Source organism: Microchirus variegatus (genome assembly GCF_963457635.1).
Source record: "Microchirus variegatus genome assembly, chromosome: 22".
NCBI lineage: Eukaryota > Metazoa > Chordata > Actinopteri > Pleuronectiformes > Soleidae > Microchirus > Microchirus variegatus.
The window spans coordinates 19,969,761-19,990,817 of NC_139823.1; the positions used below are offsets into that span (position 1 = coordinate 19,969,761).

The window sequence follows — 21,057 nt, forward strand, 5'->3', positions numbered from 1 at the left end:
TCCCTTCCTTCCTTCCTCCCTTCCTTCCTTCATCTCTTCACTACCTTAACTTCTTCCATCCTTCCTCCCTTCCTATCCTTTCTCATTCTTCCTTACCTCCTTACCTTCCTACGTCTACCATCCTTCCCTCTTTCTGTTGTTCATTTTTCCTTCTCTCATATTTCCACTCCTTCCTTCCTTCCTTCCTTCCTTCCTTCATCCTTTCCTTTATTTGTTGTTGTTGTTCTTCCTGTGTGTGTGTGCGTGCATGCGTGCGTGCGTGTGTGTGTGTGTGTGTGTGTCACCTTCAGGTAAAATCAGCTGATCTCAGATCAATGAATGTGTGTGTGATGAAGACCATCATCATCATCATCATCATCATCAGTAACAGGAGCAGCTCTCTGATTGGGTGAGAGCTTCCCCATTATTAATGATGTCATCACCTCTGTGTTCAGGAATGCTGTTGACGGAAACAAGAAGCTGTTCGCCATCTATGACACCAGGTAGGGGGCGGAGCCTCTGACACACACGCGCGCGCACTCACACACACTCATACACGCGCGCGCGCACACACACACAGGCCTGTCGTTTAGATCATTTTATTATTATAAATCAGTGAAATTTTCACCATTTTCTAAATTTCTTGATTTTTATTTATGTCAAAAATTGGTTAGCTCAGTGGTTAGCTCAGTGGTTAGCTCAGTGGTTAGCTCAGTGGTTAGCTCAGTGGTTAGCTCAGTGGTTAGCTCAGTGGTTAGCTCAGTGGTTAGCTCAGTGGTTAGCTCAGTGGTTAGCTCAGTGGTTAGCTCAGTGGTTAGCTCAGTGGTTAGCTCAGTGGTTAGCTCAGTGGTTAGCTCTCTTGCTCAAGGTTCGAGCCCGGAACTTTCTGTCTCCTGATGTGAGCTGACATGGTCACAGCGCCCTCCTGTGGTAGATAATAGATGTTAATTTTTTACCACATTTTCATGTTAAAGTGTTAAATGTGACTTTTAATCATATTTTTCTAGTTTTTATCACATATTTTGACTTTTTTTTAATTTCATAACTTCATGAATGTTTATATTTAACTCTTTTTTTTTTACTCTTTATTGAATCTTTTCTTAAAGCTGATGAAAATGATCTTTATCTTATTATATTATGACTTAGTTCTTTAGTTTATTCACTGTTTATCAGGAACATTACACACACACACACACACACACATACCGATACACACGTATACACACATATACACACACACACACATGCACGCACACACACATGCACATACACATGCACACAAACACGTACACACACATGCACATACACACACATGCACACACACACACATACACACACACACACACACACACACACACACAGACTGCAGTTACTGGTGGGTGATTTTTTTTACAGTGACGTGTGTTTGGAGCTTCATCTCCACACACACACACACACACACACTCTCTCTCTCTCTCTCTCTCTCTCTCTCTCTCTCTCTCTCTCTCTCTCTCTCATATCAACACTGACGCTCTCGCGCAGCTGAAGCTCGTTCACTGTGAGGCTGAATGAAGGAGCGCAGTGTTGATGTTAGAGGAGAAGAAGAAGAAGAAGAGAAGTCATCTTCATCATACAGCTGACTCCTTCATCATCCTCCTCCTCTTTTTGGATGAATGGATTAACTGTGATGTGAGGATGAAGGAGCGCGTGGACCCTCTGCAGCTCTGAGCACACACACACACACACACACACACACACACACACACACACACACACACACACACACACACACACACACACACACACACACACACACACACACACACACAGGGATGTCTGGTGTGCGCAGGCTTCGTCAGTTGCGCGTGTTTTCTGCGCTGCTCGTTGGTTCCATTGTGTGCTGCGCTAAAAGGTGAGCGCGCGCTGTGTGTGTGTGTGTGTGTGTGTGTGTGTGAGGTCAAGGTTATATTTCCCTGCAGGCTCACTGATGATAATTGTGTGTGTGTGTGTGTGTGTGTGTGTGTGTGTGTGTGTGTGTGTGTGTGTGTGTGTGTGTGTGTGTGTGTGTGTGTGCGCGCGTGCGTGTCCTCAGCGTTAATGAACCAGGGAACATGTCTTTCGTGAAGGAGACCGTGGACAAACTGCTCAAAGGTTACGACATCAGACTCAGGCCGGACTTTGGAGGTAAACACACACACACACACACACACACACACACACACACACACACACACACACACACACACACACACACACACACACACACACACACACACACTGATGTGTGTTACCTTGTGTCCAGGGGCTCCTGTTGCCGTGGGGATGAGCATCGATGTCGCGAGCATAGACATGGTGTCAGAAGTCAACATGGTGAGTGTTTATGTGACAGCGTCTCCATGACAACCTCTGTTGTTACACTCACGTGCCACAAGGGGGAGCTGCACCCGCTCAGTCGCTCCACGGTGTCACGATTTATCGCGATTCTTCTTCACGTTTGCGTCGCTTCTTTGGTTTGTTGAGTTTTTGTGATTTCTTTGTTGCATGAGTTACATTTTGTTCCTTTTTTTGTTACATTTCGACATTTTTTCCGAACACATTTCCATGATCTGAGTCATTTTGATGTTTGAGGAAACAGTTTGTGTTTTAATCCTTCAATAATCATCAAACGCAACATTCTTCAGTCTTTAAAAACCCCATCAGGTCCATTTTATTCTTTTATTTCTTACGTTTAAAGAATGATGACAATGAGAATGATCACCATGACACACACACACACACACACACGTACACACACACACAGTTTTTCCTCTGAAGCCATTATGTGGTGCTGTGAAGGCTGGGCTGGGTTTCCTGTAAGCAGTAAAACATCTTCATCTCACAGTGCAGTCTTAACACACACACACACACACACACACACACACACACACACACACACACACACACACACACACACACACACACTGCTTTACCATCAGTGCAGCAGGAAACTGGAGCTCTGCCTGTTAAAGGCTTCGTTCGTGTGGTTGTAGATAGAGACGAGTGGAGCTCTGCTCACGCCGCTGTAACGAGAATTTAAACGTTTTACACTAAATCTGTGTCAGATTTTACCCTATAATATCTTTAAGAACATGTTTATGTCTTTATTTCACTGTTACACAGACTTTTCCTTGTGTAAACTGAAGTTTGTAAACCACTCACTCTCCCGCACCAAAGTCACTCACTCTCCCACACCAAAGTCCATAGAGTAAACCAGTGATTTTAACATCACAGCACACAGGAGTTCACAGGAGTTGTTGATCCACTGCTGCCTCCATCACTAACTTACAATGACTGATTTTAGTGAATATTTACATGACACTTAACTCAGTGACACAAAGTGACCACACGAGGCAGCAGAGGACCAGCAGCTCCTGTGTCCCTGTGAGCTAAAATCACTGATTTTCTCTGTGGACTTTGGTGTGGGAGAGTGACATCTGCTTTTCCTTGTTTTTCACCACTGACGACGTCACAAAACCCTGAAATATCCCTTTAACCCGGTCTCAGGAGACTCTGATTGGATGAACTAATGAGAGCTGAGCACACACACACACACACACACACGCACGCACGCACACACACACACACTGTTTTGTCCTAAAATATGAGCTCATGACCTGAATTACATGTGAAATGAGGGACAGTGTCTCATGGTCGTGTCCTCTGAAGACACTGAAGACAAACCTTTACCCTGTGTGTGTGTGTGTGTGTGTGTGTGTGTGTGTGTGTGTGCGCGTTCTGACACTACATATCTACACACGTGACTCTCTGGGCTTTAGAGGTTGATAGTGATTATTATGGGATGTGTCTGGCGTTCACACTTGGACTGATGGTTAATGAGGTCTGTCCCTCGCCGCTGCACCAGGGGGACGTCACACATGTGTCTGCAGGACGCTTCAGGACCACGGCCAGCTCCTGTTTTGGTGTGAGTGAGTGAGTGTGTGTGTGTGTGTGTGTGTGTGTGTGTGTGTGTGTGTGTGTGTGTGTGTGTTGTTGCTGTGAGGGTAAAGTGGATAATGAGAGCTTTTGTCCCTACAATGACAGCAGTGCTTAAACAGCACAGCCCAGATAAACGCTGCTCTTTGTCTCCACGGCTGTTCTCAGCTGCAGCTCATTTCAACACACACACACACACACACACACACACACACACACACACACACACACACACACACACACACACCTTTAATATTCAAATGAACCGTGTGATTTTTGCGTAAAGGCTGGAAAAAACACCTGCGTTACAGTCGTAGTTCAGGTGAAAACATGGCTGCTAGTGCCCAAAAACCAAAGGCTCACCTGATGAAATCATCACCTGCTCGTGTGTATGACGTCTTTATCTTCACTGTGAGACAGACGTCTGTAAACCACTCACTCTCTCACACCAAAGTCACTCACTCTCCCACACCAAAGTCACTCACTCTCACACACCAAAGTCACTCACTCTCCTCTCACCAAAGTCACTCACTCTCCCACACCAAAGTCACTCACTCTCCCACACCAAAGTCACTCACTCTCACACACCAAAGTCACTCACTCTCCTCTCACCAAAGTCACTCACTCTCCCACACCAAAGTCACTCACTCTCCCACACCAAAGTCACTCACTCTCACACACCAAAGTCACTCACTCTCCCACACCAAAGTCACTCACTCTCCCACACCAAAGTCACTCACTCTCCTCACACCAAAGTCACTCACTCTCACACACCAAAGTTACTTACTCTCCCACACCAAAGTCACTCACTCTCCTCACACCAAAGTCACTCACTCTCCTCACACCAAAGTCACTCACTCTCCCACACCAAAGTCACTCACTCTCCTCACACCAAAGTCACTCACTCTCCTCACACCAAAGTCACTCACTCTCCCACACCAAAGTCACTCACTCTCCCACACCAAAGTCACTCACTCTCACTAACTTACAATGACTGATTTTGTCAAATTCGGCTTTCAAAAAACCCTCATTACACTTCAAATCAGTGACACAAAGTGACCACACGAGGCAGCAGTAGACCAGCAGCTCCTGTGTCCCTGTGCGCTAAAATCACTGGTTTTCTCTATGGACTTTGGTGTGTGAGAGTGAGTGGTGATATATTAATGTTGCATGTTTACATATTGTCAACGTCATAGATTGTGTGTGGTCAAAAATCTGAAGTGTCCCTTTAAGGCTGAAGGACGAGTGTGAGACAATCGAAGGTCGTAGTGAATTTAGCGTAGCACTCATTAACTCAGGCTAATTAGCTTTCTGCTAGGGACCGTGTGCAAATGAGGGTCTTGATTGACAGGAAGTAACTCACGTTAATCAATCAATAAATTAGCTTTTTATTAACTTTCCCACCATAAACATAAACGCTGACGTTTTCAAATTAAAAGTTGAATTTCTATTGTGAAAATATATTGAAATATTTCAGGATTTATTTTTGTCATAGATTTAAACTTTGGTGTGGCAGAGTGAGTGATTTACAAACCTCTGTGTAACAGTGAGATGAAGACGATATGGAACGGTCGTCGTAAAAGTGTAAAATGAGAGCGCTGCGATGTGGAGGCGTTTGTTTTCCCCACCTGCTTCTCTCACACACACACACGCACGCACACACACACACACACACACACACACACACACACACACACACACAGGTAGATTCACACTCAGTGGTCAGAGTGTGTGTGTGTGTGAAGCTGCAGGAACAGGCTGAACATCATCATCTTCATCATCATCAAACACCCACGTCTGTGTGTGTGTGTGTGTGTGTGTGTGTGTGGGTGTTGTTATAAAAGAGGTGAAAAGATCTTTGAGTCCAAATGTTTTTCTCAGTGTCAGCTCGTCTTCTTCGTACAAAAGATCGCATTTTGACACAAATCACAGCGTTTTATTCACAATAACTAATTCACAGTGGTGTGTGTGTGTGTGTGTGTCCTCCTGCCAGCAGGTGGCGCTGTGTCTGTGACTCAGTTTTCATGTGCTGGTGTTGTCCTGGCGCGTCTCTCCTGTCACGTACGATGTTTCGAGCAGATCGGCGAACGTACGACAAAGTTACACGTTCACTTCCTGTTTGGCGGCGACGGTCGCTGTGGCCACGCCCCCTTCAGAATCCGCGGGACCGTTTTGTAACTTTTCGTCTTTGATGCGTCGCATATACAAACTGACCAGGTTTTTTTTATCTTTTTACGATTATCGCACTCAGACGAGTTTGCTTTCGTTTTACGAAACGCACAAATCGCCAAAATGGATGCAGAATTCAAAATGGCCGACTTCCTGTTGAGTTGAAGGCGTGGTCACGACAGACTTTTTTGTTCGTCTCGGGCTGCGGCATGTTTCCACCAAGTTTGGTGAAATTTGGTGCAACTTAATTTCACCTTTGGGGGGCGCTGCTGAGCTGGTTCTGCTGGTTGCAGTGGCCCCGCCCCCTTTTTGAATCTGCGACACCTTTTGTTCACGTTTGGTCTCTGACGTGTTGCGTACGCGACGAGTTCGTTCATTTACGGAATGTGAAAATCGCAAATATGGACGCGATATTCAAAATGGATATTCAAAATAAAACACACTCTCCCACACCAAAGTCACTCACTCTCCCACACCAAAGTCGACAGAGAAAATCTGTGATTTAAACCAGGACAGGTTTTCATTCACCTCTTCTTCTTCTTCTCTGAAGCAATTTGTCTCACGGCAAAGTCATTTCCCCGCACAGGCGTGTCCTCCAGGGACAGACCAACATCACCACAGTGTGGGGGAATACCTCCTCGTCCTCCCCGTCGTCCTCCTCGTCCTCTCCTCGTCCTCCTCGTCCTCCCCGTCCTCCCCTTCCTCCTCTTCCTCCCCGTCCTCCCCTTCCTCCCCGTCCTCCCCGTCCTCCTCTTCCTCCCGGTCCTCCTCGTCCTCCCCGTCCTCCCCGTCCTCCTCTTCCTCCCGGTCCTCCTCGTCCTCCCCGTCCTCCCCGTCCTCCCCTTCCTCCTCTTCCTCCCCGTCCTCCCCTTCCTCCCCGTCCTCCCCGTCCTCCCCTTCCTCCTCTTCCTCCTCTTCCTCCCCGTCCTCCCCGTCCTCCCTGTCCTCCCCGTCCTCCCCGTCCTCCTCTTCCTCCCGGTCCTCCTCGTCCTCCCCGTCCTCCCCGTCCTCCCCTTCCTCCTCTTCCTCCTCTTCCTCCCCGTCCTCCCCTTCCTCCCCGTCCTCCCCGTCCTCCCCTTCCTCCTCTTCCTCCTCTTCCTCCCCGTCCTCCCCTTCCTCCCCGTCCTCCCCGTCCTCCTCTTCCTCCCGGTCCTCCCGGTCCTCCCCGTCCTCCCCGTCCTCCTCGTCCTCCTCATCCTCCTCTTCCTCCTCGTCCTCCCTTCTCCTCGTCCTCCTCGTCCTCCTCGTCTCTGCTGCTGTAGTAAAAATATCTGGTGATTGAACGTTTTTTTTTTCCTCTAAATGACAGCGTTGGCCTTCAATATATGTGATTTAGGCTTCATAACAACACAACACAACACAACACCACAACACAACACCACAACACAACACAACACAACACAACACAACACAACACAACACAACACAACACAACACCACACAACACAACAACACAACACAACACAACACAACAACACAACACAACACAACACAACACAACACAACACAACACAACACACCACAACACAGCAACGCAACACAACACAGCAACGCAACACAACACAACACAACAATACAACACAACACCACATCACAGCAACACAACGCAACACACCACAACACAGAACACAACACAACACAACACAACACAACACAACACAACACAACACAACACAGAACACAACACAACAGAACACAACACAACACAACACAACACAACACAACACAACACAACACAACACAGCAACGCAACACAACACAGCAACGCAACACAACACAACAACACAACACAACACGGTTAATGAGCAAACAGCCTCTCATTCATTCATTCATTCTTTCACAGTTTGTCGACTCTAAGGACTTTTTTCTGAGCTGAAAGTGTGTCAGGACAACAGCAGCTGGAGGAGACACACACACACACACACACACACACACACACACACACACACACACACGCACACACACACACACACACACACACACACAGAGGATTTTCCTCTGGTTTGAACAAGTGTTCATTAATAATGTAAAAGGCAAACGTTGCTTCTATCACTGAAGACAAATGAGATTCATGTTTCACTGAGATTAATATTTTAATATCGACCAAAACAAACAAACAAAAGAACATGAACCAGTTTGTAAAGTCACTCACTCTCCCACACCAAAGTCACTCACTCTCCTGCACCAAAGTCCATAGAGAAAAACAGTGATTATAACGTCACAGGAGCTGTTTAATAACAGGAACAACAGTAACTTCACAACCAGGAGTTCAAATGTCTGATTTTGTCAAATTTGGCTTTTAAAAATCTTTGTAAGATTGACCTCAGTGACACAAAGTGACCACACGAGGCAGCAGAGGACCAGCAGCTCCTGTGTCGCTGTGAGCTAAAATCACTGGTTTTCTCTGTGGGCTTTGGTGTGGGAGAGTGAGTGGTTTACAGTGAAGATAAAGACGTGATCATGTGACGTAGATATCGCAGACTTGAGCTTTATTTGTGCGTCTCTTTTTTTTATTTCATGCTTAATATTTGAGAATAAACGAGTGATTCTGTGTCAGAGCTGAAAGAAAAACAAACCACGGATTCATGGCTCAGCTCTGTTCTCCTGCTGAGACCAATCTGTGTCCTGTGCTGACTCAGTGTGTGTGTGTGTGTGTGTGTGTGTGTGTGTGTGTGTGTGTGTGTGTGTGCATTTGTTTTGCTATCTTGGTGGGGACATTGATCTGAATACACACCAACACCATAGGGACCAGAAGACACCGTGGGGACCAAAACCATGGTCCCCACGGGTCGACCCCCTTTAATGAATAGGAAATGACATTCCAATATGGCTGACGAAGTTTCCTGAGAGTCCCCTGCGGACTTGTTTTTTATGACTTTGTGTGTGCTCTATAGCAAACCCGGAGGCCGGACCTGGTATTGCAGTGTTTACGAAAAGTCCCCAGCAGACTGGATTTTCGGAATTTGTGTGTGCTCTAGAGCGACCCCCTGAGGCCAAACCTAGTATTACAGTGTATGAACAAAGTCCCCACGAGGACTGGTTTTTCAGTGTGTAAACTTTTTAAGTGACTGAATGCCATTTTTTGTCATTGAAATATGTATATTACCCTTTAATACCATTTTTGTTCCTTGATCATTACATTTTGGACCTCTTATCTCATTAGAATTAAATATAGTTTGTTTATTTGTTTAATTTTGTATGCTTATTACAAACTGTCCAGGGTGTACCCTGGACAGTTTGTAATCGCCCAATGTCAGCTGAGATAGGCACAGCACCCCCTGTGACCCTCTGGTGGAGGATAAAGCGGTAGATGATGGATGGATGGATGTATGCTTATTACAATTCACAATTCAGTTTTTCAGTTTACAAAGATAGGCTTGACACGGTTTTAACATTTTCCCACCAGTTAATAAAACAACAACACCATGTGCAAAATCAGACTCACTGCTCAGGATGAATGTCTTTATAAAATGTTTGGTTACCAGACCACAATCACATATATTAATCAAAAGCTCACAGCTTACAACAGGTCGTGCCCCAAATATCCAACATGACCTTACCAGGGCCTGTGCAGGTTCTGTCTGAGCCTGGTTGGACCCATCCTATTACAGTTATGGGTCCAAAACTGTTTTTAACCGGACATTTTCTTAATATGTTGGCTTTTATAATTAGATGCCACGAGGTGGGAAGGAGTCAGGAGACACACTGTGTGTCCATGAGTTTATAACGTTACTTTTAACGTTTTTAACTATTATATATTGATTCCAGTAAGGTTACGGTTACAATATAACGTTTCTAATTATCACAGTGTGGAAGGAGAGCAAGGTTCACTGCAGTTGATTGGCAGATATATTTTCAATAATTGACCTCCGCAAGGAGGTATATGTTTTCGCTGGCGTTAGTCTGTCTGTCTGTCTGTCTGTTAGCACGATAACTCGAAAAGTCGCCGACAGATTTGGATGAAATTCAGGAGATGTCTGCAAAGGGACCAGGAACAAGTGATTACATTTTGGATGTGATCCGTACACGCTATCACCGGCTACAACACTCGCAGTCTGACCATAACGTTATCGCTGGTTGCAACACTCGCTGTCTAACCCAGGCGCACAGGCAGGGTGTATTTTGTAGGCACTGAGCTGCCTTGGCGGAGGTCTGCGCTCTCTGAGTGCTTCTCTAGTTACTTAATCATTTCCACAGTACTATAAGGGTTTGGGTTAGGCTCTGTGGGGGTCCTATCATAACAGGACAAAACAATCCTAACAGGAGGCTCTGTGGTGAACGACATAGTCAAAAATCATAACACCCTACCTCGATGTCTTTATGAATTATCACAAAAACACACACCTCAACGGCTGACCTTTGACCTTTCCAAGGTTGCACGATTCTGAAACACCGCACCCTCGATCAGTCTTAGTTCTTGATGCACATACTCTAATTTCAGCCCCCCAGCTCAAATCCTTTTAGAATTATTGAACTAAAAAATTTCCCTCCTTTTTAGGTTTGAATTTTACACAGTGTCTCTTTGGCTGCTACACAGTGACCTTTGACCCCAGGGCCCCCAGACTCAGAACAGAGGATCCTCCTGAGCCACTGAACAATAATCCGGACAAAAAAAAAGAAAAAGTTCTTTAGAATTTTTATGTATCTGTGTCAAAAACTGAAAATCAGATCCTGTCAGACTCTATACATTCTCACACCCTTTGGTCAGAGTGGAAGTTTTGGAGGAAATATATTTCTAAAGGTCACAGGAGTCTGATTTTTTTATATGTTGTTTGTGGTCCTTAGACGAGCTGATAGACGTCAGTCTTGTGCCGCTCAGACCTGTACTTTTCGATGGGCGGAGCTTTGAAAAGTCGATTTTTCCTGGCTTTGAGTGCTCGTCGTTGCCACAAAAATGAATTGAACGGCATGAAACTTGACCTGTGGACCTGACCTAAGACCCTTATCAGTCTACCAGAGTCCTAACTCTGTAGACCCTCAGCAAAGCTAACTAGCTCTGTGGGGGTCCTATTGAAATGGGACAAAACAATCCTGACAGGAGGCTCTGTGGTGAACGACATAGTCAAAAATCAGAACCCTACCTCGATGTCTTTATGAATTATTACAAAAACACACACCTCAACGGCTGACCTTTGACCTTTCCAAGGTTGCACGATTCTGAAACTCCGCACCCTCGATCAGTCTTAGTTCTTGATGCACATATTCTAATTTCAGCCCCCCAGCTCAAATCCTTTTAGAATTATTGAATTAAAAAATGTCCCTCCTTTTTAGGTTTGAATTTTACACAGTGTCTCTTTGGCTGCTACACAGTGACCTTTGACCCCAGGGCCTCCAAACTCAGAACAGAGGATCAGCTTTAGCTCCTAATACACATACTGAAAAAAAAAGAACTCTGTCTCAATGCATTTATGAATTATTACAAAAAACTACACCTGAACAGCTGACCTTTGACCTTTCCAAAGGTAGCGTGGGTCTGAAACTCGACCCCTGGATCATCTTAACTTCCTGATACACAGACTGACATTTCAGCCTCATAGTTCCAGACACTTTTGAATTACAGTTTTCCAGTTTTCCCTCCTTTTTTTGTTTGAATTGTTGACAGTTGACACACTGTGTCTTTGGCTGCTACACGGTGACCTTTGACCCCAGGGCCCCCAGACTCAGAACAGAGGATCCTCCTGAGCCACTGAACAATAATCCGGACAAAAAAAAAGAAAAAGTTCTGTAGAATTTTTTTGTATCTGTGTCAAAAACTGAAAATCAGATCCTGTCAGACTCTATACAGTCTCACACCCTTTGGTCAGAGTGGAAGTTTTGGAGGAAATATATTTCTAAAAGTCACAGGAGTCTGATTTTTTTATATGTTGTTTGTGGTCCTTAGACGAGCTGACAGACGTCAGTCTTGTGCCGCTCAGACCTGTACTTTTTGATGCGCGGAGCTTTGAAAAGTCGCTTTTTCCTGGCTTTGAGTGCTCGTCGTTGCCACAAAAATGAATTGAACGGCGTGAAACTTGACCTGTGGACCTGACCTAAGACCCTTATCAGTCTACCAGAGTCCTAACTCTGTAGACCCTCAGCAAAGCTAACTAGCTCTGTGGGGGTATTATCGAAATGGGACAAAATAATCCTAACAGGAGGCTCTGTGGTGAACGACATAGTCAAAAATCAGAACCCTACCTCGATGTCTTTATGAATTATCACAAAAACACACACCTCAACGGCTGACCTTTGACCTTTCCAAGGTTGCACGATTCTGAAACTCCGCACCCTCGATCAGTCTTAGTTCTTGATGCACATACTCTAATTTCAGCCCCCCAGCTCAAATCCTTTTAGAATTATTGAATTAAAAAATTTCCCTCCTTTTTAGGTTTGAATTTTACACACTGTCTCTTTGGCTGCTACACGGTGACCTTTGACCCCAGGGCCTCCAAACTCAGAACAGAGGATCCTCCTGAGCCACTGAACAATAATCCGGACAAAAAAAAAGAAAAAGTTCTTTAGAATTTTTATGTATCTGTGTCAAAAACTGAAAATCAGATCCTGTCAGACTCTATACATTCTCACACCCTTTGGTCAGAGTGGAAGTTTTGGAGGAAATATATTTCTAAAGGTCACAGGAGTCTGATTTTTTTATATGTTGTTTGTGGTCCTTAGACGAGCTGATAGACGTCAGTCTTGTGCCGCTCAGACCTGTACTTTTCGATGGGCGGAGCTTTGAAAAGTCGATTTTTCCTGGCTTTGAGTGCTCGTCGTTGCCACAAAAATGAACTGAACTGCGTGAAACTTGACCTGTGGACCTGACCTAAGACCCTTATCAGTCTACCAGAGTCCTAACTCTGTAGACCCTCAGCAAAGCTAACTAGCTCTGTGGGGGTCCTATCGAAATGGGACAAAACAATCCTAACAGGAGGCTCTGTGGTGAACGACATAGTCAAAAATCACACTCCTGTCTCAATGCATTTATGAATTATTACAAAAAACTACACCTGAACAGCTGACCTTTGACCTTTTGAAGGTCGCACAGTTCCCGAAACAGTCAAATAGACAAAACTGAGGGTGAAGGCCCAATAACACAGATCGCTCCCAAACCACTGACTTCTCGCGTCTCGCTGAATCAAAACTGAAAAGGATCTGAGTGGTAAACTGTAATATTTATGAGTATGACCATGTATTTGTTTAAAAGTAGTGTCTGTGAATATTATTTTCCTCATTCAGTGTGAATGACTGATCTAGATGATTCATGTCAATGAAAAGGAACGATTTAGAAAGTAATTTCCCTCTGAAATGTAGGCTAAAAGTACTTCAAATTTTAACTTAAGTACAGTACTAGAGTAAAAGTACTCAGTTACTGCCAGCCACTTTTTAAGTGAAACGTCTGAGAAAGTTAAGGAGAGAGACTTTAATATTAACAAGTTTCTAATTTGCAGTGTACTGTTGTGTTAAATGTGTGTTATTTGCAACACTAGCCTGTGAGTTTGTGTGGAGAAATATTGTGTGGTCCTGGCTGAGCCTTAATTAATGGCCCATCGGCTTCAAAAGGGCTCCGCCCCCTGCACCTGCACTGCTCTGTGTACTGAAGCAGTTCTGCTGCTGAGGAGCAGTTCTGCTGCCCATCCCCCACACACATGCTCTGATCATGACCTCAGCGAGAGAAGACCTGCAGAGGTTCAGACGGAGAATCAGCTCATTAAGGACTCATCACAATGACTGTTTAACAAGGCATCAGCAGATGGTAAGATTTTAAACATTTTAATCTTATAGTATGTTGTTTGTCTCTTTTTTTTGTTTTGTTTTGTAAAAAGTCATTGATTTTGTAAAAAAAAAAAATCAGATTACCAATGCAGCACATATTTGAGCGGATTTTATTTTTTTAAGTTTTATTTTTTTTATATTTTATTATTATATTATTATTATAAAATAATGTATTTTTTATGAGCAGCAGCAGGTCAGAGGAGTCGACATATAACGAATAACACGTGTTTGTAACAGGATGTTCTTGTTGTTGATGACAAACATAGGAGCAGAGATATTTTCATATGAAACATGACAACTGCACTTATAAAGCTATTATCGGGCATTTGTTAGACAGGGAATCTGCAGACACTGTTTTAGAGGGAAAAAACTCCGCGAAAAAAAGTAAACAAAAAAACTCCGGGGCATCATGGGAACTCGTGTGCTCCAGCTGCGGTGCAGACAGGTGCAGGTAGACTCTGCAGCTCAGGTAATTTACCGAATTAAGTTTAAAAATTAATCAGCGATAATGTGTGTTATTAATCACAGGCCGCGAGGTCACGTGCATGAATGATTTTTAATCGATGGGTTATGATAAACAGCAACGGAGCCATGCTAGCTAGCGTGTAGCTAACTACCGTGCTAACGCTAAGATGCGTGTTCCGCTGTCGGCTCGTCGCCAATATTCCGCGTGTAAATCATGCACACGGAGTCCGGTGTGAAATGTTCGCATTCTTGTGTTCTGATTTCGTAACTTACTTCGTAACGAAAAAAAGTCGCGGTTCATTGTCTGACAGGAGTGCGCAAGCTCCGCAGCGCGCACAGAGCCGGCTAACAACAATAACAATAGCAATAGCAATAGCAATAGCAATAGCAATAGCAATAGCAATTGTCTGGGCCCAAGCATTTGTGTGTGTGTTGTTGTTTTTAATAACTCAGAATAATGACTGTATTTCAGCTAGAAAACGTGAATCTCTCTCCTCCCTCTGTTATTGTTTACATTTGTGTCGCTGCGTGGCGTTCACGTGACTTGTCCTCGTGTTGAAAACGTGACTGGTCGCACACGTGACATCACTCGTCACGTCTTTGACTCCCAGCAGTCAACTACAGTCGATAATAATCACTATTATTATTTTACATCCATATAGAGCTAAGTTAGTTATGCTGATAGTGAACTGTTATTCGGACTCAAATGTAAGGATTGAGTCTAACTGTTGTGGACATTAGACTGTGAACTAGTGAGACCTGCAGCCTTTCTAAACAGTAGCATGTATTCATCATTTATGACTAATGTCACATTTGATCAGTGCATTGATCATTTAGCTGCAGCGCTGAGCTGCTTTTGAAACCATAGAGAGGAAACACAGAGATCAGGCCAACCTATCCACACTCATACAAGTGGTTACATATTTGTGTTTGCACTAGTGCTGTCAAACAATTAAAATATTAAATCACACGCACATTTTTATCTATTCTAAATGTCCCCTGATTTATTTTTATTATTATTATTTTTCCTCATTTTAATACTCCTATCAACATAGAAAAATGCACCACCTTGCTTTGTGTAAATGTTTTTCTATTGAAAACAATATTGGCATATACTGTAGTGTCGGGCTGTACAATTAATCCAAATGTATCTAAATTGTAATACAGTCTACTGAAATTTAAAGACACGATTCGAGATGGAGAAACACACACCACTCGCCATCCACTCAAAACGTAACGTTAGCGTGCTGCTCTTTGGCCTCACGAGCCCAAACAAGTGAGCGCAGTGCGTCTGTTGTTTTGTTTCCGGTCTAGCTAGATCAGGTGTGGTGTTGTAGTTGTTCTAAAAAAACAACAAAAAAGAGCAACACCGTTAATAAAGCGTTTAACTGACAGCACTAGTTTACACATAATATTCTTTGATAGCATAGGTGATCAAAAGGGTCACACTGTACAGCCATGATATAAGGTTGTTTCTTGTGTGTCAACTGTATTTTTTATCATAAAGAACATGAAGTTAGGCATATGTGAGTCCTCATGGAAATACAATGAACAAAGTTGTGATTTATCAATTGTATATTTTTTCTAAATGGCTGATTTATTTATCTAAGTATATAATTTATAATCAAATGAATCATGAATAAGTTTCTTCTCCTGTCCTGCTCTTTCATCTAGGTTGAAGCCATGGACAACCAAAAGCAGCAGCAGCAGCAGCAGCAGGGCTCTGCAGCCCTGAAACTGTCGCAGCAGCTCAAGGTGGATTTGCCCCCAGAGGAGACGACCACTACCACCACTGATATCAGCCCCCTGAAAGACTTGGAGCTGCTCCTTGCTAAGGAGAAGAACAGGGAGGTGAGATGGAGACCTGCAAATACTCTAATACCTACTAGTCATATTTTATATAACAATTTAAGAATCTTGAAACATTAATACTCAAACGCAACGATACAACAAATGTAGGCTATTTTATTAAAAGTAGTCAGCAGAATGAGCTCGTTGTGACCTTAGTTAGCATACAACAGTAAAATAAAACAAGTAGCCTTATTGTTTTTTTAAATTAAAGGTCAAAAAGAATGAATCTGCAGATTTTTTTGTATGTCTCCTGTTCTGCAGTAGTTCTGAGGCTGTTTACATCCCACAGAACAGCTATTTTTTATACAGACGGTGTTGGATGGCTTCAAACATTCACCGAGGGGTTTGTTTTTACTTCAGAGAAGTGGACGTGTTTGTAAAAGTCACATGTAAGGGCGATGTGGGGGAAAAAGAAAAATCTAAATTTTTTTCAATTATCCGATAAATATAATCTGACAATATCCTTTAAAATGTGATTTTGTTTTTTAGTTTTTTTTCCAGAACATGTTGTAAAACTCTAGTTACTTGCTTACCAGGACATCTATGGATAGACACAGCTTTTCAGAACAGCTCTTTTCTGTTAACTTAAGCACTCAAGATACTCCCAGTTAAACTCCAGTGTGGAAACATTAAATGAGTAAGGTTCTCTACTCTGAGGTGAATTGTACAGCATACAATCATTGAGCAAATAGATGACACATTATTTCTTAATAGTGTTACCAATAAGAAGTGTTACTTCATACATGTTCTGCAGAACATACATACACATATGCTATGAAAACGTTGTGCCTCTGAGTTGATATTCCTTGGTTGATGTAATCTACAGGAGTGCTCCAGACTACCTGTAAACACATGCCTAATTATGTCACTGCTGACTGGTATTTTGCATGTTCTTATCTCAGTTACAGAGCCAGACCTCGCCTGAAAAGTCAGACGATCAGGAGGAGGGAGACGACACAGATGAGCTGCAGGAGGTAAGTGAAGTGGATGTCATGTTCATTTGATATTGATCAGAAATTCAGCGAAATGTTGTTGAACGGTAATAAAACTGTTTCTGGCCATTTTACTGCCAAAATGTTATGCAGCTGTTCTGGTCCACTGTTTTGAAAAATGTATTAAAAAAATGTATTTAAAATAAATGAACAAGCAACGAGACGAGGCGACCTGCCACAGTCTGTCACAGTAAAAGTATTATGTTTTTAACGGTGTTTCACCATCTTACAGCTCTGTCAGTCGGCTTGTTCATATTCGCGATCATTCACACTTTTATTTTGCAGCTTGACAACACGTAGAAAGATGTTTAAACATGTAAAGCGAACACTATGTTAAATCCGAAAAGCAAGATGGTACACACCGCGTCATAGGGTCATGTCTAGTGAGTTGTGAGTCTTGCTTTACGAGAGTGGATGCACTGTGTAGACGCAACAAAGCTTAATTTAAGTGATTTATAATTTGAGAATTAGGCCATTGACTCAGTCATGACACATTTAGTTAAATACAGGGATACTCAAACATTCCTTGGCATTTTATTCTTGCTCTCAATGCACACAATGTAAAAAATGATTATTCTGTAATTGGACATTGTATTTGACAGTATGTTTTTGGTTGCTCTTTCAGGAAATGGACCAGTGCCCTTCAGACCCAGACGTTCCTCCACTGACGAGAACTGAGAGTGTGTTTGTAAGTTTGCAGACAAACTAGTGTGTATTTTGAAATCAGTTGTGATGACAAAATTATGAACTATATTATTTTTTGATGCGAAAGGCATAATTGGAAAATTAAATGGGAAATATCATTTAAAAACGTAGTAATTGAGTCTGACTTCCATCTGACTTTTTCTTTTCTAGCTTACAAAGAAAATGCTTGGGATCGTTGTAGATGAATCTATGACGAGCAGTGAAATAAGTGAGGATGAGTATGTGCCTAGTTCTAGTTCTACAGAAGAATCGGAGGAAGAAATCAAGCTGCGGAAATCTATAAGACGGTACAGTTCATCAAGTAAGAGACAGAACACATCATCCTCTTCCCATTCCATGGCAGACTGTGAGATATCAGAATCCTCCAGTGACAAGGATGTAAAAATCCTGACGCTGAAAAAGAAAATCAATGGCAGTAGAGTGTACAATAAGAGGCACTACTGTCTGTACTGTTTTAAACAATATGCCAAAATCGCACGGCACCTGGAAAGGAAACACAGCAACTTGGCGGAGGTAGCACAAGCGTTTAGTCATCCAAAAGGTTCAGCGGACAGAAAGATGCAGTTAAATCTACTTCGAAATAAAGGCAATCGTCGCCACAATTTTGAGGTCCTGGAGGAGGGAAAAGGGGTGATGGTTCCCTCTCAGCAAAGCAGTGAACCAGTGAATGTGAAAGAGTATTTACACTGCGTATACTGTGAGGCACTCCTCAAAAGGAAGGCGATGTGGCGCCACATGAAAAGATGCAAACTGGCAAAGCAAAGAAATGCTGGAAAGCCAGGCAGAACTAGAGTGCAGTCACTTTGTGCTGCTGGACAGCCTGTCCCAAAGGAGACAAATGGAAAAGTCTGGGACCTCGTAAATGACATGAATCAAGACAACGTAACACACGTAATTCGGCAAGAAAAATATATTCTGTGGTTAGGAGAACACTTCTACAACAAAAAAGGCACAGACAAAAGCCAACACCAATACATCAGACAAAAGATGCGGGAAATGGGAAGACTAGTTCTCCAAGCAAAGACCCTTAGCAAGCTGAAAACAATAGATGACTTCTTTCTGCCAACAAACTTCTGCCATGTTGTGAACGCTGTGAAGATGGTCTGTGGATGGAGTGAAAATACCTGCATCTTCAAGATTCCATCCTTGGCACTCAAACTAGGCCATAGCCTAACCAAAATAGCAGATATTGCAGAGTTTGACACAAGGATGTCTGGGAACAAGAAGGCTCTTGAAAATGTGATGACGTTCAGGACACTGAAAGAAAAAAAATGGGACGAGTGGGTGTCGTCGCACGCACTGAGGAACCTCAGAGAGTCAAAATGGAATAAACCTCTTCTTATCCCCTACTGTGAAGATGTTGTGAAACTGCACAACCATATTGACGCAGAAAGACCTAAGTGTCAATCCAGTCTTGAAGCTGCACCAAATAAGAGGAACTGGTTAAGTCTTGCTAGACTGACGCTCTGCGAAGTGATCGTCTTCAATCGTAGGAGAGAGGGCGAAGTGTCGAAGATGTCCTTGAATGACTTCATGTTGAGAAACACCTTTGCCAGTAATCCAGATCTTGACCTTGCCTTGACCGACGTGGAAAAGAAGCTCTGCAAATATTTTGAGCGTGTGGAAATCAAAGGTAAGCGGGACAAGAAGGTCCCTGTCTTACTCAGCCCAGACATGGTGTCCTCCATACAGATGCTGGTGAATTATCGGCGAAAATGTGATGTGCCGGATGACAATCTGTATTTGTTTGGAAGACCAGAGGCAGAAAGTCACCTCAGAGGATCTGATGCTATCCGTGCAATGGCATGTGAATGTGGGGCGAAGGACCCTCAAACATTGACGTCAACGAGACTCAGGAAACAGATGGCAACAATGTCACAAGTACTAAACTTGAGAGACAATGAAGAGGACTGCCTAGCAGGGTTTATGGGTCACAACATTAGAGTCCATCGACAATATTACCGGCTCCCCGAAGGAACGTTGCAGGTTGCCAAAGTTGCAAAGTTGCTTATGGCCTGTGGGAGAGGAGAGCTGGCACAATATAAAGGGATGACTCTGGACGAGATCAACGTGGATCCAAATGGTAAAACCTCACCGTGCACACACTATTTTTATCATTTTAATTTGAGATGGTTTAAATGTGTCACGTACACATGAGTTTGTCGTGCTAGTTAACAACATTTTTTGCCGTGTTTATTCAGAGGAAGTAGCTGAAGACAGCTCTCTATCTGGAAGTGAAGATGAAGATGTGATGTTGAGTCCATCCTCCAACTCATCAGGTACATTCAATGAACCAGCGGTTCTCCTCTCGGGGTCTGGGCACCTCCTCCTAGGGAGGGAAGCTTTTCTAACATTACATCTTTGTGTTTTTCAATGAAGGTCAAAGACCAGTGAAAAAGAACAGATCCATTGAGAGGACAACTACAGAGGACGACCCAGCGTCTGATGTTTCATCACAGCTGAGCAGAGGTATTTTAACAATAACCTGTTTCACAGAGTTCTTTCTCTAATATGCACAGCACTTGCTTTCCTCACAGTGCATGGAACTGGCGAGCTGTTCTCTGATCAGTGCTCCTTTTGAAGGAGCTTTTTAAAAAATCTACTGTGAATCTGTTTGCTTCAAGGTAGATCAACTGTGAAAAGGACCTGGACAGAGGAGGACCTTGAGTCTGAGACCTCATCACAGCCCAGCAGAGGTATTTTACCAATAACCTGTAATAATCCACTTCATTTCATCTTAACTTCATATTTTTTATTTATCGACTTATTGTAATATCAGAGTACTTTCACAATATCATTTCTCCTTTTTTTGCAATTGGACTATTTATTTAAAAAAAATAAAAACGATTAACTTGACAACAATGCCACTTTAGCTGTATTCTATTTCTCATGAAATTATAAACCCTATACCAACTTGGTGCATTGAGTGCTTCAAGTGAACGTGTCTACCATTGTATCTGTTGTTTTCTAGCAGAGCCTAGAGCTGTGAAAAAGACAAAGAAACTGATCAAGAGGAGAACAGAGGACAATGATTCTGAGACCTCTTCACAGCCAAACACAGGTATTTCACCTATAAACAACAAACCACTTAATACACCATTCATTATTTTAATTAGCAACTTTTTAAATGTCAGACACTTTTGCTTTGTCATTTATTGGTTCTGAAGATGTGGTTCTTTTTTAAAATTGCACT

At 43.1% G+C, this 21,057-nt stretch overlaps 1 protein-coding gene across 1 annotated transcript in view; it reads left to right on the forward strand.

Annotated features, from left to right (window-relative positions):
• LOC310943037 (gamma-aminobutyric acid receptor subunit beta-3-like) overlaps window positions 1–21,057 on the forward strand; it is a gene marked incomplete at its 3' end in the record, with an annotated part of 55,985 nt that overhangs the window by 10,705 nt on the left and 24,223 nt on the right. The window contains exons 2-4 of the mRNA XM_083908528.1: window positions 435–482; window positions 2,051–2,142; window positions 2,261–2,328. Coding sequence (XP_083764654.1) covers window positions 435–482; window positions 2,051–2,142; window positions 2,261–2,328 — 208 coding nt within the window. The remainder of the gene's footprint in view (window positions 1–434; window positions 483–2,050; window positions 2,143–2,260; window positions 2,329–21,057) is intronic.